Here is a 26811-nt window from a genome sequence, read left to right as displayed (position 1 = left end):
GACTTCCCATAATTCCACTCCGGGTGCGGAGACGTAAATCTTCTAACACGTGACATAAAGAAAAGGAAATAAGAGTCTGCCCCTGTGACCAAATTGCATTATTTGAGAATTTCTCTTCTCTCCTTTATAATCTAATGCAGGCGCCTGAATCTCAAAACTATTGAATGTTTAAGTTGTAATTTATCCTTTAATTCCGGGTCTCAAGGCCCGATTTTAGGATTGTGGGGGCCTCAGGGGAAATAATTTGTGGGGGCCAGATAGTGTCACACAGTTCGCCCCCATATGCTGCAGTGACCCTGTTATACCACACTGCCTCCCCTACACTGCAGGAGCCCCTTTTATACCACAGAGTGTCCCCTATTATATCACACAGTGCCCCCCTATGCTGCAGTGTCCCATATTTAACATCCCCATTGACAACACCTCTGACCCAGCACCCATCAAACTTCTTGCTCTTTCTTCCTGTTTTGGCCTCTCATCACCCACTGTCTCTGTCACTCCCTTGACCTGATCTTCTCATCGAATTGCCCTCTAATCAATCAACCCTCACTAGATGCAATCTTAAAGCTATTGATCCCGCTACGTTCTTGGTCCTCTACCCTTGAAACGCTCCTCTCCCCTCTATACACCCTGGCCTGCCACAATCGGACAGCTTCCTTCTACAGCCACACTCTCACCACCGCTCTTGACTCTGTTGCCTCCACCTTTTCTTTCCCACTTCACCATTCTAAACCCCAGCCTTTGCACTCCAAATTTACCCGGTTCTTTAATGAATTCACACGTACAGCTGAAGGCCACTGGAGGAAGTCTTGTTTCTTAGCGGACTTCCTCCACGTCAAGTTCATTCTCTCATCCTACAGTTCCACCCTCTCCCTCGCTTAGCAATCCTACAGTTCCGCCCTCTCCCTCGCTTAGCAATTATTCAAGTTTCTCAGCCCTCCATCCCTGAAGCCTATTTTCTACTTTCAATACACTACTTCGCCCCCCTCCCATCCTTTACTCTCATCTGGTAACCACATTTCACTCCCGAATCCAAATTTCCCCGTTCTGAAACTGAAATGATCTCCCTCGCTCTATCAGACTATCCCCCAGCCTGCATAGCTTCAAACGCTTGTTGAAAACCCACCTGTTCATAAAAGCATACCAGTATAGTATAAATCCCATTCTAGCTTCTTGCCCTCAGTTTCCCTTACACTGGCTCACCCCTTGTGTCACCACTTCCCTTTAGACTGTACGCTCCTATGAGCAGGGCCCTTTTCCCTCCTGTTCTCATTACCTAAAACTCCTACTCAACAGCTACACTCTACAATTCCTCCTTGGCTCTCTGACACTGGACACCACATTTTCTTTGCACCTTCCTTCTTCCTCCACTACGGGGCACAGTGATAACACTGGGTATTGCAGCCTGGAGTGGAGAGCCTGGGCACCAAATAGTTAATTAAAAATACCCACAAGCCCAGGCTTTCTACCCTATATCCTGCCCCCCCAGCCACTGGCCCTCAGTTTGAGTTTGGTGCTGGCAGGAGCCTGGCACCATTATCAGGGGGCTGTTAGATGGTCCCCCGCGTTTTATTTAAACAGTTTTTTTTTTACTACTGAGTGTGTAGTGTAAGGCGCCCTATAGGGCGCCCCCACAGCCACTCCACCGCGTCAGCCATTAACCCTGGGGTACGGCCAGATGGGGGAGGTGGCGCTCCCTGTTAGTCCCTCCCCCAACCCTGATGCGTGCTCTTCTCAGGCAGGATCCTCCCCTCTCTCCTCATCCGGAAACGCTGAGCAACCATTTTCCTCAGCCTGCCTCACCACAGCACGGGGAGAGAAGCTGGGAGCCTGTCTCCTTTATAACCTGCTCCCTGTAGCCTGGTTATGTATATATATATCTCCTTCCTGTTTATACAGCTGAATTGTTGAGTGTTATTGCCCACATTTTCTTGCATTGAGTGGTCTGTGTGCATGTGGGTATTTATACTCTGTCTGTGCGCTTGCTGTTATCACTGGTCACCTGGGGGACATCCCTGGCAGGTGGTGAGTACAGCTTTCAGTATGATTATAAATTACCACTTTTAGACCATTTTTGCTACCTCCTTTCTTCCATTGTCATTTGGGGGTGTGGGAATTTCTGCAACGATAACAATGTTCAGAAATAAAACTCCCAAGGAGGTGGGTACTTGAGTGATGCACACCTGTAAAAAATGTGTTAACATCTCTTCTCAGGACCCGGAGCACGATGGCCTTTAGGTCAGTTGCTGTACGGCCCTGCAACAGGCGACCTCTGCCACTGAGTCCACGCAAGAGCAGTCTTGGGCATCCAGATTAAAGGTGCCCACACACATAGCGATATGCACACGATCAGCCGATGTGTACGATTTCCCTTGAAACTCTCCCCGGCAGCTCTGCACACGATCTCCACACAATTTGGTGTCCAATCTTCTTACGATCTCTCCTGCATCCAGACTTTCACAGTGCATCGGGTCCTAGATTGTCAGATCTGCCCTACTGCATGGCTGATCTGACGATGTCGTGATCGTGAGTGGGGACTCACGATTTACTCAGGAATTGGCCATATTTTACACGATCTGTCGTTCCAATGTGTCGGAATCCGCCAGATCGGGTAAAATATCACTGTGTGTGGGCACCTTAACACAGGTAGTGTTGCAGTTTGTAGACCGGATGGCAGCTCCAATGCCCCCTGTCCCTAACGCTGTGCTTCATCTTCCTACCGTGGAGCTACCTTGGATGCAGACATTCTCTCAGTCAGCCCAGGGTCTAGCTCAGGTGTCAGCATCTTTTCAACAAATGCTAGATAAAGATAGGACTCCCAGACGCAGGCCTGCTGCACGCGAGAGCTTGACTTCTCTATCTGGGGAAGGTTCAGACTCTGAAGTATCCTCGGATGGGGAAGCGAGTACGTACTTCCATTACCTCTGACGTTGAAATGTCTACAGTCCCAGAGGAGGCTATGTCCCCAGTAGATGTAGAGGCTCTTATTAGAGCATATTCTCCATGGTTGAGGACTCTGTGCAGCCTCCTGGATCCAAAGCACCTGTCTTTAAAAGATAGAAGGAGGCTAAATGGAATTTCCGTCTTCAGCACAGCTAGAGGACCGTCTAGCGGAGGCATGGTCTCCCAATAGATACTTTCTGGTGTCCAAGCGCATTGCTACCCATTACTCTTTCCCAGCAGCGGACAGGGCTAAGTGGGAGTATCCTTCCACTGTGGACGCTCATATTAATCGTCTTTTCTTCTTCGGGGTCCATGGCGTCCACAGCCACTACATTGGGCATGAATCCCGGTCACCAAACAGTTAACACAAACAAGCTCTCTGCTCCCAGGATGCATCGGGGTTCCTCCTCATATACCCCACCCCCTGCCTCAGGTAGCCAGTTCTTCCTGTTTGGTGTGTAGACCACATAGACAGTGGGACTGCAGGAGCAGTCCTGCAGACGAGTTTAAAAAAAAAAAAGTTTGCTCTCTATCTCAGCGGGTGGTCTGAGCTGTCCTGGAAGCAGCCTCGCGCCTGATTGGAGGCGCACCGGCCACGCACTGCAACTACCTCCTCTGGCGCTGCACTGCTAACCTTGGCAGGTCCATGGCTAGGGCTTCAGCAGGGGCTCTCATGCCCTGGACCGCACCCGGATTAAGGTGATCGCAGGTAAGCAGGTGGTTGCGGCGGCCGCTGACGCCGGGACCACTTGGTGGTCTGGCCTCCGGCGGTGAGACTGGCCGGAGGCACGCTGCAGTCAGGAGGCATACGGCTTGTTGTCCTACACCAGACCGCCGGGATATGATGTTCCTGACCAGCTGGGGCTTGTGGCGGCGGCCAGGTCAGTTTACCGAAAAGGTCCAAGCAGCATAGGGGAGGTACGCTTCCCCTGCGGCCCCTCCCCCAATCCACACGCTAGTTCAGTACTCTGGCGCAGTGGTTGTGGGTTGCTCCTCCCAGCCTCCATATAAGGCAGCCAGCGTTTATTTCAGTTGCTCTCTGATCGCTGCTGCTGCAGGACACTGGGCAGTCTCCCTGTATACCTTGCCTACTGCTGGTTTAGGTGTTTACAGGGCTCTATCCTACCTAAGCCTAGGCTGATTGTGGTAGTGAGAGCTTATATGCGTATGACTCATAGAATTGTTTATGCATGACATGTGATTGTTGTCTGTGGATACTGTTTTCTTCTGTAAAAACTGTAATTCCTATATACTGTCACTGTCTCTCCCCTTCCCTTACTGCAGGTGTGTGGGTTTAGAGTAGAATGCAGCACATATACACTCAGAACCTTGGCATAGTGACATGTCTAAGGAGTCTGAGGGTCAGGTGGCGGGAGCCCCGTTGCTGATATCCTGTATAGCCCGCAAGGCAGGCTTGTCCCCACAGGACTTTCTACAAAATGGGCTTTGTGGGAACTGTTTTAGACAGCCACCACATCAATTAAGTTTGCCTGTTACAGGCCCTGAGCCACCTTCGGCATAATTTTCTCAGGTTATGGCTCAGGTGGCGGAGCAGCTGGCTGCCCTGGTACCACCGGTTTGGAGTTTGCCTCAGCAGATGCATCCTATGCCCATGATGTGGCCGCCTTGGATGGACCCTGGTGCTGGTAGGGTTATGGCATCATCCTCGGGGGTCAAACCAAAGCAGCCTAAATCTAAGCGTCATTTGCCTTCTCACATGGGTGAGTACTCCAGTGCCTCCTCTGAGGAGGAACAGGCACAGGACTCTTCACAGGAGGGTGATGATCATTTCCCAGTAGCCGATGTCCCCTTTCTAATAAGGGCTGTAAAATCGGTGTTAAATATCGAGGAAGGGGATCCTCCGCTTAGGAAGGCCCCCCTGTTCAAGCGCCAGAAGGTGGTTAAGGCAGAATTCCCAAAGTCTGAACATTTGTCAGAACTTATGGAGGAAGCGTGGGTCTGTCCGCATAAGAAAAGCTATTCTTCTAAAAGAATGACGCTTCTATATCCGTTTCCAGCAGAGGACTGTGCCAGGTGGGAGAATCCACCGTCAGTTGATGCACATGTGGCGCAGCTGGTTAAACGTACCACTCTGTTAATCCCAGCCGTTTCGCTGAAGGAAGCCAAGGATAAGAGACTGGAGACTTGTCTCAAATCAATTTTCTCGTTGGCAGGAATGACCACCCGCCCAGCTATGGCCACGGCCTAGGTAGCAAGAGCTATTGAGGAGTGGGCCAAAACTTTAACGGAGTCTTTACCAGATGCCTCTAAGGAGCAACTGGATATGATCTCCTTTATTAGAGAAGGGGCCTCTTATTTGGGGAATGCCGCCTTGGATGCAGGGATCCTTTCCTCCAGGGTTTCAGTGGAGTCTCTGGTGGCACGTAGGATTCTCTGGTTAAAGGATTGGAAGGCAGATGCCTGGTCCGAAAAAGCCCTAGAATCCCTTCCATTCACAGGGGGTGTTCGCTTTGGTCCAGCATTGGACAAAATTGTATCCTCCATGGCAGCCTCAAAGACGGCAGGTTTGCCATCAGCAACCTCGTCTAAACTGAGAAGGGTGTCCTTTCGGGGGTTTCGGCCGCAGGGCAAGGCCAAGGGTCAGCCCTCAGCGAGATTTCCACCAAAAAAGGCAGGACCCAGGAAGCCCTGGCAGAACAAACGTCCAGGATCTAGGGTCCAGGATAAACCAGTGGCCTGATGGGATGGGCCTCCCTCTGGGGGATCCCAGGGTGGGGGGCCGACTGCTTCGGTTCTCGGAGCCCTGGCACCTCACGACGTAGTATGCCTGGGTTCGAGGAGTTGTCTCCCGAGGGTACGCCCTGACGTTCTGGTGGACTTCTCCTCAAAGTTTTGTTTGTGTAAACCCACAGGAGGGTTCAAAAAGAGCTTTGGCCCTACAGAAAGCAATTCTTGCCTTACTAGCATCGGAGGTTGTGATTCCGGTGCCAGAGAACCAGTTCCGAGAGGGGTTTTACTCCAATCTGTTCTTGGTTCAAAAACCAAACGTGTTGTAACGGCCAATTCTGAATCTGAGAGAGCTCAACAAATTTGTTCGAACCCTCGGGTTCAGGATGGAAACATTGCGATCGATTGTGTTGGCAATGGAGCTGGGGGACTATATGGTATCCTTAGATATACAGGATGCCTACCTCCACATACCAATCACACAGGCTCATCAAAAATGTCTTCTTTTTGCGGTAGGAGGGGAACATTTTCAGTTCCAAGCCCTACATTTGGCTTGTCCACAGCCCCTCGGGTATTCACCAAGGTGATGGCGGTGATGATGGCATACCTCAGGCGCCAAGACATCAGGATTTTGCCGTACTTGGACGACCTCCTGTTGCTAGGGCAGTCCCCGCAGCAGTTACAGGATCATTTGAGGCTGACGGTATCATGTCTGTACAGTCACGGCCGGATCATAAACTGGCAAAAGTCGTCACCCTGTCTGGTACAACAGATGTGTCATTTGGGAGCAAGATTGGACTCCGTGGTGCTGAAAATATATCTGCCGGAGGAGAAGATTCTTGCCTTACAATCACGAATACGCAGGTTGCTTCGCAACAGACAGATATCCGTTCTAGTGGCCATGAAAGTCCTGGGGTCGATGGTGGCCACCTTCAGGATGGTGGAATACGCTCAATTCCACTCCAGACCACTGCAGCAATTAATTCTGTCTCGCTGGCACAAGGATCATCGCACGATCAGGTCTCAGTTGCTGCGTCTCTCTCCAGAGGTGCAGTTGTCCCTGTCCTGGTGGTTGCAGACAAAGCATCTCAGGCAGGGGTGCCCCTTTTGGGTGTCTGATTGGACATTGGTCAAAACCGACGCCAGTCTTCAAGGTTGGGGGGCGATGATGGAGTCACACACTTTCACACACTGGTCAGTGGCGGAAAGCTGGCTACCAATAAACATCCTAGAACTAAGAGCTATATTCAAAGCTTTAGTGCAGGCTCAAGAAATCTTAAAGGACAGGCCGGTGCAGATACAGTCGGACAATCGCACCGCGGTTGTCTACCTAAATCATCAAGGGGGCACAAGGAGTCGGGCTGCCTTGGCAGAGGTATCAAAAATCTTGGTCTGGGCAGAGACTTATCTTCCCATGATATCTGCCGTGTTCATTCCGGGGATCCTGAATTGGGAGGCCGACTTTCTCAGTCGGCAGGAGATAAATGCAGGAGAGTGGGCCCTACAGCCACAGGTTTTTCGGAACCTTGTGGACAAGTGGGGTCTACCAGAAATAGATCTGATGGCGTCTAGAAGGAACAACCAGGTTCCCAGGTACGGATCCTGGACAAGAGATCCGAGAGCCGAGTTTGTAGACGCACTGACAGTAAAGTGGCGTTACAAGCTGGCATATCTGTTCCCCCCCGTTTGCTCTTCTTCCCAGAGTGGTCAGAAAGATCATACGAGGGCAGCACCATGATATTAATAGCTCCGGCGTGGCCGAGACGGCACTGGTTCACAGATCTATGGTCTCTCTCCATAGACACTCCATGGCCTCTGCCATTGAGACTGGATCTGTTGCTACAGGGTCCCTGCTGGTACCCGGATCTTCATCGGCTATCGTTGACTGCATGGCTCTTGAGGTCTCCGTCTTGAGGAAGAAGGGGTTTTCAGAGTCTGTTATACGGACGATGCTGAAGGCACGGAAACCATCTTCAGCCCGTATATACACTATAGAATTTGGCATATAAAATTGCTCTGAGACCAGATATATAATGACCTTTTTTCAAGGGGTGTTGAGGATTCAGCCTCCCTTCATTTCCCTGGTTGTTCTGTGGGACTTGACTCTAGTTCTGAAGGTCTTACAGGCTCCTTCTTTCGAGCCTTTAAATTCAATAGACATCAAGTGGTTAACAGCAAAGACGGTAATTCTTCTTGCTATGGCATCTGCACGTAGAGTGTCGGATATTAGCTGCGCTTCCGTGAGCCGTTCTTGATATTTCATCAAGATAGAGCAGTACTACGTACTAGGAAGGGTTATCTTCCGAAAGTAGTGTCTAAATTTCATATTAATGAAGAAATAGTAGTTCCAGCATTCCAGGGCTCTAGTCTCTCACCAGGTGAGGCTTCCCTGGATGTGGTCCGTGCGTTGAGAATTTATGTGAGACGCACGAGCAAATGGAGGAAGTCTGATTCACTTTTTGTGCTTTATGGTTGTCATAGGCGTGGCTGGCCAGCCAATAAACAGACACTGGCCAGGTGGATTCGCATGGCAATTTCATTGGCTTATACACAGGCTGGTATGAGGGTGCTGGATTCAGTGACTACACATTCTACTAGGGCGGTAGGTCCATCATGGGCGGCCCGCCGGGGTGCTTCTGCTGAGCAATTATGCAAGGCAGCCACATGGTCTTCCATCCATACCTTCGTCAAATTTTATTCCTTTGACACTTTTGCCTCTCAGGATGCCTCCTTCGGGCGTAGGATTCTCCTCTCTTCCGAGAGTCAGGAGTGTCCCCGCCCGTAGGGTTAGTGCTTTGGGATATCCCCAACGTAATGGCTGTGGACCCCATGGACCTCGAAGAAGAAAATAAGCGTTATGGTATGTCATACCTTTGTTAACTCTTTTTCTTCGAGGTCCATGGGGTCCACAGGACACCCACCCAGAGGCACCTGTAGTTCTTGGGGAGGTTTCCGTAATTATCTTCTCTTGAGAGTCTGGACTCATGAGTATGGGTTTCTTCTTTCTTACCCTTTGTTTGTCTCCGCCTGCTTGAGCTTGGTAACGAACTGGCTACCTGAGGCAGGGGGTGGGGTATATGAGGAGGAACCCCCGTGCATCCTGGGAGCAGAGAGCTCGTTTGTGTTAACTGTTTGGTGACCGGGATTCATACCCAACGTAATGGCTGTGGACCCCATGGACCTCGAAGAAAAAGAGTTAACAAAGGTATGTCATACCATAACTCTTATTATTAGGTCGTCCCTCCTTCCTATCCCTAACACTGCATCTCTTAAGTATCCCAGAAAATATCCTAAAACTTATTTATGTCAATGCGGGTGCTTTGACTCGTTCAGTCCTGGCATCGGCTTGGGTGGTTAAAGCTGTCTGCCGCTAGGCATATGCTTTAGAGGACGGGCTCATCCCGGGCACTCACAGGGGTGACCTGGTGTCCTTGGTGGGGCATGTTAGGGAGGCAACTTCCTATCTCTCCGAAACAGCCATAGACTCAGGGATTTTAACATCTAAAGTATCAGCTTCTGCTAGGGCAGCCAGAAGAGCAATCTGGTTGTGCACATGGAGGGCCAACTCAGAATCCAAGAAGGCGCTGGAAGCCCTTCCTTATTCAGCAGACATTCTGTTCGGTCCGGAATTGGACAAGAAGTTGGCCACTCTGGCGGCATCTTTATCCGCTTTCTTACTGTCAGTTGCCACTCCCAGACCCAGGTCTTCAGTCTCTCGTTCCTTTCGTCCGCAGGGCAAAGTCAGAGGTCAGCCATGACCAGAAGCCTTGGTTCGGTCCCCAAAGAGGTTCAAACCCTGAGGTAAGCAACCCTGGTCCACAAAACGTCCGGCTGCTAAGCCAGCGGCAAAGCCTGCTGCATGACGGGGCGAGCCTCATCCCGGGGGACCTCTGGATGGGAGGCCAGCTTTTTCGCTTTTCAGCAATGTGGATGCAGACTACGACAAATTCTTTGGTCAGAGGCATTGTGTCTCAAAGCTACGCTCTAACATTTCTGCAGTGTCTGCCATCCTGATTCTTTTCCACCGGCCTTCCCACACAGCCCGGAAAGGCAGAAGTTCTAGAGGAGTCTATTCAATCTCTCCTGGCCTCAAGGATCATTATCCCTGTTCCCCAATCTCAGAGAGGGTTATGTTTTTACGCCAGTCTTTTTCTGGTACAGAAACCGGATGGCTCTTTTCGACCCATTCCCAATTTAAAGCACCTGAACAGCTTCCTCCAGATTCTCAAATTCTGCCTGGAGTCCCTGCGGTTTATCATCCTTGCCTTGGATCTAGGGGACTTTATGGCATCTTTGGATTTCCAGGATTCCTATTTGCATATCCCCATGTGTTCCAATTACCAGTGCTTCCTTAGGTTTGCAGTACAAACCAACCACTATCAGTTTGCATTTTGGTCTGTCCACGGCCCCTTGTGCATTCACGAAGGTCATGGTGGTAATGGCAGCAAATCTTCACCGCAAGGGCATCACAATCTTACCCTACCTGGACGATTTGCTTGGCTCAGTCTTCGACAGTTCTCAGGGATCACATCCATCTAACTGGATCTCCTATAGTCACACAGATGGATAATCAATTGGCGGAAATCCACGTTAACTCCGTCCCAGGAGATGCTCCACTTGGGAGTCTTGTTGGATTCCAAAGCTCAAAGAGTCTTCCTCCCTTCAGACAAAATCTTGACCTTACAAACCATTATCCGCACTTTCTAGCCCAACGTTTAGTGTCCATGCTCTTGTGCATGCAGATTCTGGGGTCTCTGGTCTCAACTTTCGACATGGTGAAGTCCTGCCAGTTCCACTCCCGGCCTCATTCTGAAACGATGGATCAAGTCTTGCCCGAACCTCAAGGCACAGACGCTCCTTCCCTGAGAGGTTAGTCTCTCCCTCCTGTGGTGGCTCCAGCGCTCACATCTGGACAAGGACCACCCCTTTTGTATCCGGACTGAATCTTACCACTGATGCAAGCCTTCAGGGGTGGGGGGCGGTGACCTGTCATCAAACCATTCAGGTTCATTGGACGCTTCAGAAGAGCCAGCTCTCCACCAACGTCCTGGAACTTTGTGCCTATACAGGGCTCTGTGTCACACAGCATGTTCTTCAGGGACGTCTGGTAAAGATACAATCAGACAATGCAACCGCGGAGGGTTACATAACCCACCAAGGTGGCACTCGCAGTCACTGAGCCATGCAGGAAGACAGCTGCATTCTCTGTTGGGCGGAGCACCATCTTCCAGCACTGTCCGCAGTCTTCATCCCAGGAGTCCAGAATTGGGAAGCGGACTTCCTAAGCCATCAGGATGTTCATGCAATCGAGTGGGTGCTGCATCCAGACCTCTTTCAACTACTAGTCCGCTGTTCGAGCCTCTTGGACATGGACATGGCGGCGTCTCGTTACAATCATCAGCTACCAAGATACTACTCCCGCACCAGGGATCCAGACGCTCTCCTGGTAGACACCCTGGCAGCTCCTTGGAACTTCCCTCTGATTTACATTTTCCCTCTGGTTTCGATGATTCCTTGGGTTCTCAGCAAATTCAAGCTGAAATGAGTTACGATGATCCTGGTGGCGCCGGATTGGCCACAGCGGGTATGGTATGCAGATCTGATTGGCCTCTCTGTAGACGTACCACTGCGCTTTCCTCAGCGGCCGGATCTTCTGTCACAGGGTCAGTGTTTCCATCTGGAACTGGCCTGCCTCGCTTTGACGGGGTGGCTCTTGAGACATTCGTGCTAGAAAATCTTCTTCAGCACGAATCTTATCACTTGGTTTAGTGCACCAGTTTTTCTTGGTGTGCGACTAGTGGTTTTAATCACAGGTATTTTTGCCTTTCCTGTATCCTTTCCTTTTTGCAGACAGGTCTTGATGGGCCTCCGGCTCTCATCTTTAAAGGTCCAGATTTCGGCTTTGTCCATTCTCTTTCAAAGGCATATAGCACTGTTACCGGACGTGCAGATCTTTTTCCATGGAGTTCTCCACTTTCAGCCACTGTTTGTGTCACCTGTGGCTCCCTGGTACCTGTTCCTGGTTTTCCGAGCTCTACAATAGGCTCCTTTTGAACCATTACAGATGGTTGAATTACGCTGGCTTACATGGAAAACCCGTTTTTCTTCTAGCCATCGCGTCAGCCTGGAGAGTGTCGGATTTGAGTGCCGTATCTTGTTTTCCCTTTCAGACAGGGCTGTGCTGCGGACCCGCCTGGGCTATCTTCCCAAGGTGGTGTCACGCTTTCATATAAATCAGGAAATTGTTGGTTCCTGCTTTCCAGGTTTCGGATTCTTCTCAGCCGGAAGCCTCCTTGGATGTGGTGATGGCTCCTCCGGCTTTATGTGAAAAGAACCTGACATATTCGCAAATTGGATTCTCTGTTCATCCTATAGGACGTTCACAAGAGGGGCTGGCCGGCTACTAAGCAGACCTTAGCCAGCTGGTTCCATTTCACCATTTAGCCAGGCTTACTCCTTGGCGAACCTACCTACCCCTTCCGTTGGTATGCGTTCGGCATCCCGGCAGTCTGGATGCGATGCTCCTATCACTGGCGCCGAAATCCTGATGCCGGTCAGGGGGACAGCTTTGGTACGTTGCAGTGCCATCTCTGTGCCCCCTAGTGGAGGAGGGAGAAAAGAAGACTTATATTACTTACCGGTTAAGTCTCTTTCTTAGACTCCAGAGGGGGCACAGAGCGCCCGCCCTGACACACCTGACTGCCGGGGTGTGTTTCCATAGTGACCTGTCCAGCTGTTCTCTCTGTTGTCTGTATGGTTCTATGTGTGTGCCGGACCTCCTCCTCCTTTGCCTCGCTCCTGCCGTGGGCTTGCAAACTAAACTGGGGGCGGGGTATAGGGGAGAGGGAGCCTGGGCTTGAGGGTATTTTCAATTAACTATTTGGTGCCCAGACTCTTCACTCCAGGCTATATCCAGTGTGATCCCTGTGCCCCTTATGGAGTAGAAGAAAGATACTTAACCGGTACTGTAAGTAACATCAGTCTCCTTTTTTCAGTGGCTCTAAACCTGCTAGTTGCACCCACGCTTATGCGCTAAATGAACCCCTAGCATCATGAGCTGGGTTAAGAGTTGTAGTGTTATTTGTTTGTTTGGTTAGTGTATTGTACTGTTATACCATGCACTGTTTGTTTGCCGTCTGTACAGCGCTGCCAATGTGGCGCTCTTTAAATAAAGTTTACTACAAAATATTCTATCTTAGTGTCCTTCATAACCACAGTGATTCCCATATGCCACTGTGCCCCTGTTATGCCACACTGTGCCACCCCTATTATGCCATTGTGTCCCTATTGTGCCCCACTATTATGCCGCGCAGTATTTTTTTTTACCTCTTTCTGTTTTATCGTCCAAAGGTATCGCTTTAAGGACTGTGCATTCTTGGATGCTCTGCGTACTGGAATTGAACAGTGGTACGATACCAATGGTCCATGCATGAAGGAGTTGGTGCAGTTACCCGTTGTCCATATGATGGTAACACAGCACTCGCTGTTCCTGCCATGTTTCCTGAGATCCAGAGAGGAGGAGGACGCATGCAGTGACATTCGAGGTGCAGCTTTTACTGTGTGTGTTATGTTGTAGCAGCTCCATCCAAGAACTGTGTGGTATTCTATGTGAAAGATGAAAACTGCTTTATGGGAAAAACCCGTTGCGTTATCATCCTGCATGTCATGGCGAGGCCTGTGCCTGCTCCTTCTCTATGTCCATTATTGCATCCCCATGGCAATGACTGCCCTACTTCTCACCGATGTCACCGCGACCTCAAATATAGCCAATTGAGCATATTGTGTGTATCGGACTTCATGTTCTGACAGTAATTTGTGTTACAGCCCTAGCAGTGAACAGAATTGTTTTGTGAAAAAGAAAAGACAGCCGCTTAACTATTGGTGCAACCTGCAGCTTATTAACCCATGGCTGCCCATAGTCATTTTACAGCGCAAGGAAATGGCGGCCACTCATTCCTGAGAACAGCGGCACGCCTGAACAGCTTTTTTAGCTCCTTGCTATACCAATACAGCGGCATTATTTATTAGCCCCTACTAAGACTACAGTTAGAACAAACTAATGTGTAATAAAAATGAAATTATTAGCTGTGACTACCAATGTCTGTTCTGGTATACTGGGGGATGCAATAATATAAAAAAAAAAGAAAAATTACCAAAAAACCAACGAAGAGAAAAATAAAAATACATCTGCTCCCTTCTAACTTGTACAACTGTACACAGCCTAGACCTAGCTACCCTTATTGGGGTAGAACATTTTCTGATGTGATTGCAAAGATTTAAGAAAGGTTTGTGACGCATGTGTTTTATCTTTCAGAAAAGTTGGTGGATCTCTTGAGGTGCATAGTCAGCAAATGTCCATCTGTTTGTGACAAAAACCATTTTGTTGCATTGCTAGGGGCCTATGGAGCCAGTCTCTGCGTGACAGGTAATGTCAAAATTGAAGCTCAATGGTCTTTGTTCCAAATCTTTCTGTTGAAAGGGGAAATTAATCCTATTTAAAAGTTTTTTTTTTTATGACAGTCACTATGCACAAATAACCTTGTTTCTGCATTTTTGTATAATTTATGGGAGCAGCCATATTGTTTTTACCTCAGAGGGACAATAATGAATCATTCTGCATAGCAAACAATTGAGACAGAACACTTGTAGGATGCTTTCTTGACTTTAACAAGCATTTTGAACACTACATCTCTGAGAAATGTGACTTTCCTGTATTCTATTCAGAAAAGTCTACTTCAGAAAATTTTAATTTTAGTACATGTGACAGTATTATGTACACTTAACCACCGATCATATATATATTTTTTTCTGTTTCAGACCAAAAAATACTCTTCCTGCTGCAGGCCTATGAGCAGAACAATGTGAGCCTCGCAGATTTCAGGTACCCTTCTGAGTCGTAAAGCGTGCTGGTAACCTATATCCAGTGGAGGCAGCTATTTTAACAATACCGTTTTATTCACTAAGCCCTAGTAACATGATATCACTGGTGTCTGTTAGCTTGCCATTGCATATTGGTTCGTGGCACAAAATGGCTGTCTCCACAGTGTAAGCCATAGGTGTAACTGGCGACATAAATGTCCAAGTTAGAAGTGTTCATGCCCCATTGAGGTCCAGGACATCTGTGTACCACATCCTTTTGGACTAGTCTGGGACAACCAGTATAGATTTCCACCTGCAAATACGGGCTCGGTGGATGGAAGGAGGAAACCACAGAGCTGTCAGCATAGCCCACCACTGCCACCAGACACATCCCAAAACCTACACCTGTCCAGTTTCTGGTATGAATAGGACACTAGGAAGTTCACCTTGGTGTCTTCTCGACAGATTTCGAAATAACTCCTGCACAGAAACCAATACCAGGGAATGAAGGCCTAGCAACTGAGATACTACTACCTCACCATTGTGACCCATGGGAATATACACTGCTAATATATACAACCCACCACCTTCCATACTGCAGCAGACAGAATACAAGAGGCCCCAGCCATCTCCTTTGAGTGGCATGTTTCCCCCAAATGTGTGATATATGTGACAGCTGTTGCCTTTATGCATCTGTAGCAACTGTCCTCCCAGCTGTGGCTTCTATTCTCTCAGGAGTTGAAAAATAACTTTTTGAGCTTGAAAACTTTTTGTTGAGAAAACGATGCACACCCTCATGCAATAGTAGTGGTATGGGGAGGGCCAGATGAGGAGCCAGCAAATTTCACCCTGACCCAACACTCCTTTTGTCCCTTTTCCCTAATCCCCCACCCTCCCTCTCCATCCCTCTCCATTCCTCTCCATCCTAGAGCTATAAAATGCATTATTACAGTTCAAATAGGAAAAGGTTTCCAATGTATTGTTGTGGCAGAGCAAATACAAATATAAGAGTGCAATAGAGGGGTTTGCCATCCAGGGTGATGCACTCACTGCCTCACTGGCATTGTACAGTAAGTGCCACCAAAGTGGGCTTGACCAGCGAGGTGTGTGGCTACATTCCGGCCCATGCCCAACCCCTTCCAATGCACACTCGGTACCGCTAGAACTGCTTTTGGGTACTTTCAGAATCCCATCTCATAACCAGAGCAGTTACACTTCCAACCTCCTGACTGAGAGGGCCAAACGCCCAAAATCAGGGCTGCTCCATAAAAAGGACCATTGTCAGACTGGTCCAGGATTGTGTCCCAACTAGTTCTTCCTAGGTTGTTGGGAAAAAGGAATAAAGTATGGAAAGTACCCCACATTCCTTGTCCCCAGCTCAGCTCCACAATTAATAGCTGACAAACCCACCAGTCTCTAATGAAGTCAAAGCATCCCTCATTAAATTAGCAGGAGCCACTACAACACTACTATTAAATTAAATTAAATAGCCCTCAGTACCTCAGGCTCCAGTCATATCACATATTGGGCCACCCATATTGCAAGGGTAAAAATTACTTAATGGGGCTACTTTATATAATGGCCTAGAGATGTATCCTTATATACCCAATTTCATTTCCTCATGCACCTATACATTTCCTCATGCACCTATACATTTCCTCATGCACCTATACATTTCCTCATGCACCTATACATTTCCTCATGCACCTATACATTTCCTCATGCACCTATTCATTTCCTCATGCACCTATTCATTTCCTCATGCACCTATTCATTTCCTCATGCACCTATTCATTTCCTCATGCACCTATTCATTTCCTCATGCACCTATACATTTCCTCATGCACCTATACATTTCCTCATGCACCAATTCATTTCCTCATGCACCTATTCATGTTGTGCCCTATTGTGTGTGACACCTGGCATGCTTCCCGTGCTGTTTACTACCTCCTCAGTTTTGTATCAGTACACATATGAATTTGCATAATAGGTAATTAGGATTTTTTTGTTTTTGTCGTCCCAAAGGACTTAATAATCACTAGTATCGGACCGGTCTTTTCCTTTTTTTTTTTTTTTTTTTTTTTGACCCTAGACACTGTATATGGGGCAACTGCGATTACTCACACAATCAGCCGATTGTTGCGTTCTGCGCATGCATAATGCTTCGCAGTGCGTGAACATTGCACTGCGATCGGAACTGCGAGAGCAGTGACTACGCAGACCCATCGCAGAGTGATTGACAGGAATTACTGTTTGGGCGTGGTGACGGGGCATGGTAGTCGGCGGAACGCAGACGTGCCAGTGCGTTTATACGCAGTTACAGGGGCGTGCATAAATTATCCAATGCGATGCCGTACACAGCCTGAGTACGAGGTTAGCAATTCCTGAGTACGGTCAGAACTTGTGCAAGTGTGTGTGAGACTGCGATTGTACTCGATGTTACCAATGGTTACACAATCTTACTAAGGATTATGGATGTGTGTAAGGTAAGGTGAGTGCTCTTATGTTGTGCTGCGGTGACATAGGGATCGCAGAGGATTAGCATACTATCACAGTGAGATTGCGTGTGTAATCGCTATTGCAGTTGCGATCCGTACTGAATCAGGCCCTTTGTCCTGAAATTTTGTTTTTTTCCCTAGCTGTGCTGCTGTTTCCTCCATTTCCTAGTTCACTTATGGTTTACTGAGTATCTAGGATTAGTGTTTTGGCGCGGCTAAATCCTAGCTAATCTTGGCTATTTGGTGCGATTTGAGGCTAGGTGTAAGTGGACACATCTGTATAAGCAGGTATTTATAGCACCTGTTTATACAAAGTTCGCCATTGTTATTATAAGCTAAGCACAAAACTGGGACTTGGCAAAAATGGTGGCAGATAATGGAATTCATTGTAAAGCCCTTTTGTGGCGATCTTACAATGAAGCAGCTATATAATCGCACATAAAGCTTAATTAATGTTCTGGGTACTTCCTTGAAGTAACATTTGTAACTTAATATAGATTCATTTGGTATTGTTTTTTAAAGGGTCTATTTACTAAGCAGTGTAAGGAGACAGAGTGAAAAGTGCTAAGAAAGTGATAAGGTGCCAGCCAATCAGCTCCCAACTGTCATTTTTCAAACACAGCCTGTGAGATGACAGTTGGGAGCTGATTGGCTGGCACCTTATCACTTTCTTATCACTTTTCACTCTGTCTCCTAAGTGTTCTAAATAACCATTGTACCTCTGTGAGAGACCGTCTCGTACTGACCCATGAAGTGCTCATCACCCCATGCATGTAAGCTATGTACAAACCACTGGCTTTGGATTGGTCAGTAACGTGCCTTATCCTCCCACTTCCAGACTGCTGCTGTGGGGACCAGCGGCCGTGGAGCATCACAAGACCCGAAAGAGTTTGGGGAAATCCCTTTGGCAGCAGCCAAGCATGGAGGAGATCCTCAGCTTGTTAGACAGAGAGAAGATGATGGAAACCATTCTAAACTTCCCCCTGCACCTCAAGCTGACCGCCGAGGTAATGACCTGTCTGTATGACATTTTATTGTTTTACTTCTATGAATGTAGATGTTTGCCCCACATGCGGCATTCTTGCGTTTCTCTTCACCTTCTGTGTGTCACCTGACTGATGGAACTACAAATAAGAGGAAACAAAAGTGTTAGATGACAGCAGGGCCGCCGAAAGCCGACAAGGGCCTGGGTACTGGGGGGGGGGTGAAAAAATGCCATGCGCTGCGCAGGGAAGCCACTCTGTACGCTGAAATGAGGGGCATTTGTTCAGCTCTGCAGAGAGGGACAATTTCCCCCTCAGCAACTGACCCGGGATCCCACCTTTCCCCTCCAACAAGTCCGTATCTGGGTAGTTGGTACCTCCTCTTCCCTTCCTCTGCACCCTGGACTGACAGTCTTCTATTTACTATGCAGCTGCAGAGCCAAAATGGCCGCCTGCCATGTTTCCTGTGAATGAAAAAAAAAGTGACCGCTTTACTAACCAGAAACATTTCCAATTTCTGTTTTGTGTTTTAAAACCCGCTTGACAAAATATCATTACAAAGTTGTTAAAAATAAATACGAGTAAATAAATAAAAATGATTATCGCCTGTGCATTGCTGTCTCAGTTTTCCAGGGTCAGGATAAAAGTCAGCGGGAAGTGTCTGAGTCATTTGGTGAATCAATCATTGGTTCATAATTGGCCTATTCCTAGCTATACAGGAGCACATCAGAAAGATCATTGCTTTCAAATGAGGCAGAGCAGCGTGGGCACTGGCGAGGTGACATACATGCATAGTGCAGCTAAAGACTGACAAAACAAGTATTGACCCATGTGAGAGAAGCCAGTTTTTATTACTGTGACTGATTTCTAGCAATCCTTGCTTGCAGTAAAATAAATCCAGTGCAATTAGCCTCTACACCTTAGAGGGAACCCCACCTGCCTAGCCGGGGAAATGTGCTTTAATTTAAGAAAAAATGTACAGGATGATTTGTAATTACCATTACTCTGACTCACCTCCCGGCCCCCACCACTTCTCCTGTCCCCAGGAGTTCTCTTTCTCTCTCTTTTTTCTTTCTTTCTCTTTTTCTTTTTTCCTTTTCCTTCTCGGTTTCTTTCTCTTTTTCTTTTTCCTTCTCGTTTTCTTTCTCTTTTTCTTTTTCCTTCTCGTTTTCTTTCTCGTTTTCTTTTTCCTTCTCGTTTTCTTTCTCTTTTTTTCTTTTTTTTTTTCTCTTTTTTTCTTTCTCTTTTTTCTTTTTTTCTTTCTCTTTTTTCTTTCTTTCTCTCTCTTTTTTTCTTTCTTTCTCTTTTTTTCTTTCTTTCTCTTTTTTTCTTTCTTTCTCTTTTTTTCTTTCTTTCTCTTTTTTTCTTTCTTTCTCTTTTTTTCTTTCTTTCTTTCTCTTTTTCTCATATATTTTATTGGTGTTGAATATTGCAAAACAGTGAGTACGCTGGTACAACTCCCAGTATTAAGGAGGACTGTGCCTGGCTTCCAGATGAGTTACATCAGAGGCAGACTTCTATAAATATTCGCCCAGAGACCTGTCCGCACTAAACTGCAGTGTCTGTGCATTTGCCACTTAACCCTTTCATAACAAGTAACACTTTATATTTCAGGCCGGAAAGAACGTTCTCTATGAAGACAGCGCAATAAAAGATTTGCATAATGTGTACGACCCCTGCTTTCTGTTACCTCTCTTCAGTGACCTTCTCAGGCCAGGTACAGTAATAACTGAGTCGCCATACAGACTTTTTCTTAGGTATTGTCAATGGATGGTCTATGAAATAACGCTTACCCATCTCCTACACACAGTGAGGGAGGATCCACGGTGCCTCATACCTCAATTTAGTCACTTATTCCTAGCAAATAGGCACAGTGACTATTAGTTCTGTCCTAAATATTACTATTTTTACTGAGTGTAGGAGATGGACTCATTTCTTATAGTTATCCTTTATTGGGCACCACGAGGGTTCTGCAGCGCCTTACATAGTGCATAAACAGTACAAACTAAACAGAAGAAGAAAATGCAATATACTTACAGTACAAAACATTGCAGAACACGGGATACAAGCCATATAGACAGTGTTTCATAGGCAGTTATACACATGTCACTACACTGAGAAGGGTTTTCTGGCTTAGCATCCAACAAAGGAAAAGTAACACAATCTGTACGGTATATTTACCATTTAAGTATAGACATGGGGGCACCTCATAACATTGGATTAGTATTCAAGGGACTCTGAACTTTAAACGTTCTAGATATGGTGTTGAAAGCCCTGATTTAGTGACTTATAGGGTTCCTTATATCGTGGGACCATTGTCCTGTGGAAGTCCTCATTGGAGAGCATTTAGTGCACCTTAATATAGAGATCCCTATTAAGAGTTGTCCCCTGGTGTTTGCCTATCAAAACATGGGTGCTGTATACAATATATTTACATTTAGGTAAAAAATCTTCCAAAACTTATAGTAAGCAGTTTGCCTGAGTATATTCACTGATCAATTACTTTTTTTTATATTGTTGTTATTGTATGTTTACATTTTTATTACTTTTGACTTATTTTGCGTACAGTGAAGATAATGTTCCATGTGCGGTTGGCCAGGCCATGCTGGGATATGTAGTTACAACCACAGATGAGCCACATGCAGTCTATAGACTACCTCTCTTCTAACCCAAGGCAGAGTGCAGGACGCCCATTTAGTTTGTCCCTTAAGCATAATGACCACTGAAGTTATAACATGTTATGTCGTTTGTTGTAAAAGATGTTTCACTGGGAAATAATTTTGTGGAAGCTAAAAAAAAAAAAAAGCCTACACTTATTTGTTATGGACATAACGTATCCTTGCGTTCCTTTCCAGTATGTTTTAAGAACCTTGAACGACTTTTATACAGCAGTGTGTGGATCTTTATCTAATATTTGTGTTCCAGTTTCATCTGCACTTAGTAACTAGATCCTTTTTCACATTGCAACTGTTTGGGAATAGATATATAGAGATTATATTTGGATGAAGATCTATTTACAAAGCTGAGGTGTTGTGTACCAGACAGGGGCAATGTGCGAGTGATGGGGACCTTTAGTGTATACAGTGTGGGTGATGGGGAACCTTTCATGTGTGGGTGATGGGGAACCTTTCATGTGTGGGTGATGGGGAACCTTTCATGTGTGGGTGATGGGGAACCTTTCATGTGTGGGTGATGGGGAACCTTTCATGTGTGGGTGATGGGGAACCTTTCATGTGTGGGTGATGGGGAACCTTTCATGTGTGTGCTGTGCAGGTGATGGGGAACCTTTCATGTGTGTGCTGTGCAGGTGATGGGGAACCTTTCATGTGTGTGCTGTGCAGGTGATGGGGAACCTTTCATGTGTGTGCTGTGCAGGTGATGGGGAACCTTTCATGTGTGTGCTGTGCAGGTGATGGGGAACCTTTCATGTGTGTGCTGTGCAGGTGATGGGGAACCTTTCATGTGTGTGCTGTGCAGGTGATGGGGAACCTTTCATGTGTGTGCTGTGCAGGTGATGGGGAACCTTTCATGTGTGTGCTGTGCAGGTGATGGGGATCCTTTCATGTGTGTGCTGTGCAGGTGATGGGGAACCTTTCATGTGTGTGCTGTGCAGGTGATGGGGAACCTTTCATGTGTGTGCTGTGCAGGTGATGGGGAACCTTTCATGTGTGTGCTGTGCAGGTGATGGGGAACCTTTCATGTGTGTGCTGTGCAGGTGATGGGGAACCTTTCATGTGTGTGCTGTGCAGGTGATGGGAACCTTTCATGTGTGTGCTGTGCAGGTGATGGGAACCTTTCATGTGTGTACAGTGCAGGTTAAGGGGAACATTGTACAGTAGACACATTACTGCTTGTAAAAATAGTGGTGAGTAGCAGTCACCATCAAGTCGTATTTACTGTCCTAATGTACTTTTATTTGTAAACAGGGATGTACTGAAACAACTATTTCTACTTCAGGGTCCATAGGGGGTCCACAGGGTTGACCTTGGGGTTATAGCTGGAACAGGATCCATGGGCACCACACAGTTAAGCTTTTAGCTCCCAGGATGCACTTGGGTCCTCCTCTATACCCCGCCCCCGAGCCACAGGCACCTCAGTGTAAGCTGGTGCCCGGCCGGAGTCAGTCACCGCGCAGGGGGGCTGCAGGAGCAGCCCCCAGAAGCTTTTTATTTTAAGTTAGATTTTATTTATTTTTAATCTCTTTTTACTACAGATGGCAGCGAAGGGCTGTCTGTACAGACGCCCACGCTGCCGCTCTGATCCCCGACTGGCGCCGCTACGCCAGTACTGATCTGGGGATCGTGGCGGGAGGGCAGAGTCCGTACTAGCCGGACTCTGTCTACCTCCCAGGACTGCTGCCGGAGTCGCCGGGGATTCAGGTAAGCCGCGCGTCGCTGGCTAGCGGCGGCGCGCGGAATGCCTTAAATGCAGTCCTTTAGCCTCCGGTCCTGGGGACAGACCGGAGGCTGCTGGCAGTGGCGGCGGGCCCCCCCCATAACCCGTGGGACCACTAGACCACCAGGGATAAAGGGGCAAGCGGGAAGCCAGCATCCCTGGGGTTATGGCCAGCCAGGGGAGGAAGCCTTCCCTGTCAGCGGCTCCTCCCCTCAGCTCAGCGCGCCTTTCAGCACGTAGTCTGGCGTCGCTGAGCTGCAGCTACTCGGCCACTCCTCCTCTGAGGTCTCCAGCGGCCATTTTCCCAGTGGCAGCGCAGATCTCAGGGAGCACGCGGATCGGTCCCCCTGTGTACCTCTCCCCTGATTAAGGACAACGTACACAGCACTATAGCCCTCCCAGACACTGAATCTGGGCAGGTTGATTGTAGTGTAAAGGTGCAGTGAGTATTACTTCTGCATGGTATGTGACTTTTGCTAGTGCTGCCTGTCTGTGCTTATTTTCCGCTTACTGTCAGCTTATACCTATCCCTTTACTTCTCCTACAAGCCCTACAGGTGTGTGGGGGAGGGGCGTTTCTACTGACCTCACTTATATAGATCACGTATTTGTGAGGTCCGTCACATACAGTTGTGTGCTACTCAGTGCCATATTGTGGGCTGTTGTTCAGCACAGCGGTGAGTGCGTTTTACTTCTACCCTGGTGCCAGATATATAATATATTCTGTCATGTCAGACGAGGAGGTTGAGCGCTCAGTGGCTCCGGTGTTGGCCTCCTGCGGACGCTGTTCTGCAGGAGTAGATAGGGAGGATTTGTCACAGGATGGCCTGTGTAGTCGATGCCAGGTGGCTCCTGGCCCATCCAGACCTTCTCTGGCGCAGGAACCACCGTGGGCGATGTTTTCTCAAGTGCTGGTGTCTATTGCGGACCGTCTGTCGGTCCCGACTGCTCTCCCTACTAGGGCGGTGCCCCAGCCGACCATCCCCCATTCCCCGGGTGTCCCGCAGTTATTGCGGAGTCCTCCTGGGTCTCAATCAGTAGGTCCCTATGCAGGGTTGCCTATGTATATACAGGCTTCCCCTGTGCCGCAGCAGCCTGTGGTACCTTTTCAGGCCCCTATGGCGACTCCTCCACCATGGGTGGATGTGCTCTCCAACTCCGTGCAAAATTTGGCGGCCGCTTCCTCTGCTTTTCAGTCAATGTTGCAGACTGACATGCCTTCTAGGATTTCAAAACGCCCACTCATGACACGGGCTGCTCAGGTATCGGACTCAGAGGGTTCCTCAGATGATGGGGAGGTCCCTGATGACACTGACTTGGACGCCTCGGTCCAGGAAATGGATACCAAGTCGTCCATTAATGTGCGAGCACTAGTTAGGGCGGTGCGAGCTATTCTTCTTATAGAGGATGAGGCACCGGTTCCTAAGTCGAAGTTTCCTAGTTTCAAAAAAACTAAGGTGGCTTCTGCGGTGTTTCCCCTGTCGGATCAGTTGACGGATCATATGGCGGTAGCTTGGCAGGCGCCCAGTAAGAGATTCCTTCCTCAGAAGCGGTTGGCTTCTAATTACCCCTTCCCTGAGGCACATTGTGAAAAATGGGAAACTCCACCGGCGGTGGATTCCCATGTCACCCGTTTAACTCGGGGCGCCACCTTACCATTTACCGTCGATATCCTCGCTGAAGGATCCCACGGACAGGAAAGTTGAGACTTGCTTAAAGTCTATTTACTCCCTCTCCGGGGCGGTGGCCCGACCGTCCATGGCCATCTCCTGGGTGGCCAAGGCCATTGAGGGGTGGGCCAATGCATTGGAAGATACCTTCCCAGACGACGCTCCGGATGTCCAGCGGGCGTTGTTGGGACAAATGAGGGACGCTGCTTCTTACATTGGTGAAGCTTCTTTAGATGCTAGTCTGCTGACCTCGCGGGTATCGGCTGCAGCGGTGTCTGGCCGCCGATCCTTGTGGTTGCGGTCCTGGAGAGCGGACTCTGATTCAAAGAAGGGTCTGGAGGCCTTACCTTTCAATGGGGAATTACTATTTGGTCCGGACTTGGACAAAATAGTGGACACCCTGGCTAAATCCAAGTCGGCCTTCCTCCCTTCGGCGGCACTGCCTGCTAAGGTTCGGAGTTCGGCTTTTCGTTCCTTTCGGGTTCAGGGTAAGGCGAAAGGTCAGTCCTTCCCGAGACAATCTGCGAGTAAGACTGCCTCTAAACCCAAGAAGCAAGCCTGGAGTGCTCGGCGCCCTTCTTCCAAGCAGGAAGATAAACCTGCGGCCTGATGGGACGGGCCTCCCTCTGGGGGACCTCAGAGTGGGAGGCCGACTTCTTCTATTTGCCCAGTGCTGGCACAATACCACCACGGATGCCTGGGTTCGAGAAGTGGTCTCCCAGGGGTACGCCCTGTCTTTTCGGCACAGACCACCCCACCAGTTTTTCTGCACAAGTCCTTCTCAGGACAAGACCAAGGCGTTACAGGTTCAGGAGGCTATAGAGTCCTTGCTGAAAGCAGGGGTCATTGTTCCCGTTCCTCTATCACAACGAGGGACGGGGTATTATTCGTCTCTGTTTCTGGTGCAGAAACCCAATGGTTCTCATCGCCCTATCCTCAACTTGAAGTCTCTGAACAAATTCCTCAGAGTTCCCAAGTTCAGGATGGAAACGTTACGTTCCATCATTCTGGCGATGGAACCGGGGGATTATATGGTGTCCCTGGACATCCAGGACGCCTACCTCCATGTTCCGATAGCATCTTCACACCAGCGGTATCTGAGGTTCGCTATCCTTCAACACCACTATCCGTTCCGGGCGCTACCCTTTGGTCTCTCCACGGCACCGAGGGTGTTCACGCAGATTATGGCGGTCATGGCCGCACATCTTCGGAACCAGAATGTACGGCTACTGCCGTATCTGGACGACCTCCTGTTGCTGGCGAGCTCCCCGGAGGTACTGCTTCAACATCTCCACCTGACGATCGCTTGCCTGCAAGCACACGGGTGGTTGATAAATTGGAAAAAGTCCTCCCTGATTCCATCACAGCGGATGGTTCATTTGGGAGCCCTGCTGGATTCGCGTCAGCAAAGGATCTTCCTGACTCCGGAGAAGGTCGCCTCCCTACAGCTGCGGATACACAGTTGCCTGAGCCGTTGCCGCCTGTCGGTCCATTCGGCTATGAGAGTTCTGGGGTCCATGGTGTCGACATTCGACATGGTGGAATTTGCCCAGTTCCATTCCCGGCCCCTGCAGGGGCTGATTCTATCAGAATGGAACGGGTTACCTCACCGGATCCGCTCTCAGGTGCTGGTGTTGTCTCCGGACGTTCGGCAATCTTTGGCTTGGTGGCTTCAGACAGCTCATCTGGTCGAGGGGCGCCCATTTTGGATCCCGGACTGGGTCCTGCTCACGACGGATGCCAGTCTCCGGGTTGGGGGGCAGTGACCGGCTCTTTGTCGCTTCAGGGTCGTTGGTCAGCGGAAGAAGCACTTCTCCCCATCAACATCCTGGAACTGCGGGCAGTATACAGGGCCCTGCAGTCGTCCGGCCCCGCTCTTCACGGAAGGGCGGTACAGGTGCAGTCCGACAACGCCACCACGGTGGCGTATATCAACCACCAAGGCGGAACTCGCAGTCAGGCAGCGATGTCGGAGGTGTCTCGTATCCTGACTTGGGCGGAGGGTCACATTCCGGCGATCTCGGCGGTCTTCATCCCCGGAGTCCTCAATTGGGAGGCGGACTTCCTCAGCCGTCACGACGTGCATCCCGGGGAATGGTCGCTTCACCCAGAGGTGTTTCAGCTACTCGTGGACAGGTGGGGACTGCCGGAGCTGGACTTGATGGCCTCCCGTCACAATCACAAGTTGCCCGTTTACGGGTCAAGGACAAGAGACGCAGGCGCAAGTCTGGTGGACGCGCTGTCGGTGAAATGGACGTTTCACCTGGCGTATCTGTTTCCTCCGCTATCCCTGCTTCCTCGGGTTCTGCGGAAATTCAAGCAGGACGGCGGCATGCTCGTGCTGGTAGCTCCGGCGTGGCCCAGACGTCCTTGGTACTCCGATCTCAGGAGCCTCTCCATCGACGCTCCGTACCTTCTTCCTCAGCGTCGGGACCTGTTGTCTCAGGGGCTCTGCCTTTACCCGGATCTGGGTCGGCTGTCTTTGACGGCGTGGCTCTTGAGACAGCCGTCTTGAGGTCTCGGGGCTTCTCCAGTTCGGTTATTGGTACCATGCTCAGGGCACGCAAGCCTGCTTCAGCACGGATTTATCACAGAGTGTGGCACACTTACTTTCAGTGGTGTGAGTCCAGACATTATGATCCTCAGGTGTTCCGAGTTTCTAGGATCTTGGAATTTCTTCAGTCAGGATTGGATCTCGGCTTACGCCTTGCATCTCTGAAGGTTCATGTGTCCGCCTTGTCCGTGTGGTTTCAACGGCGGATTGCAATACTACCAG

The 26811-nt window shown here is 48.9% G+C and overlaps 1 protein-coding gene across 1 annotated transcript in view; it reads left to right on the top strand.

The window, feature by feature from the left end:
• The window catches only part of URB1 (URB1 ribosome biogenesis factor), a 144227-nt gene that overhangs the window by 89611 nt on the left and 27805 nt on the right, over positions 1-26811 (top strand). The window contains exons 26-30 of the mRNA XM_088481649.1: positions 12982-13175; positions 13946-14056; positions 14449-14512; positions 17827-17995; positions 19586-19688. Coding sequence (XP_088337775.1) covers positions 12982-13175; positions 13946-14056; positions 14449-14512; positions 17827-17995; positions 19586-19688 — 641 coding nt within the window. The remainder of the gene's footprint in view (positions 1-12981; positions 13176-13945; positions 14057-14448; positions 14513-17826; positions 17996-19585; positions 19689-26811) is intronic.

This window comes from Taudactylus pleione, unplaced genomic scaffold (assembly GCF_031769625.1).
Source record: "Taudactylus pleione unplaced genomic scaffold, aTauple2 ptg000276l, whole genome shotgun sequence".
NCBI lineage: Eukaryota > Metazoa > Chordata > Amphibia > Anura > Myobatrachidae > Taudactylus > Taudactylus pleione.
Note: the sequence above shows the minus strand (reverse complement) of the source record. Positions and strands in the feature narration are given on the sequence as shown.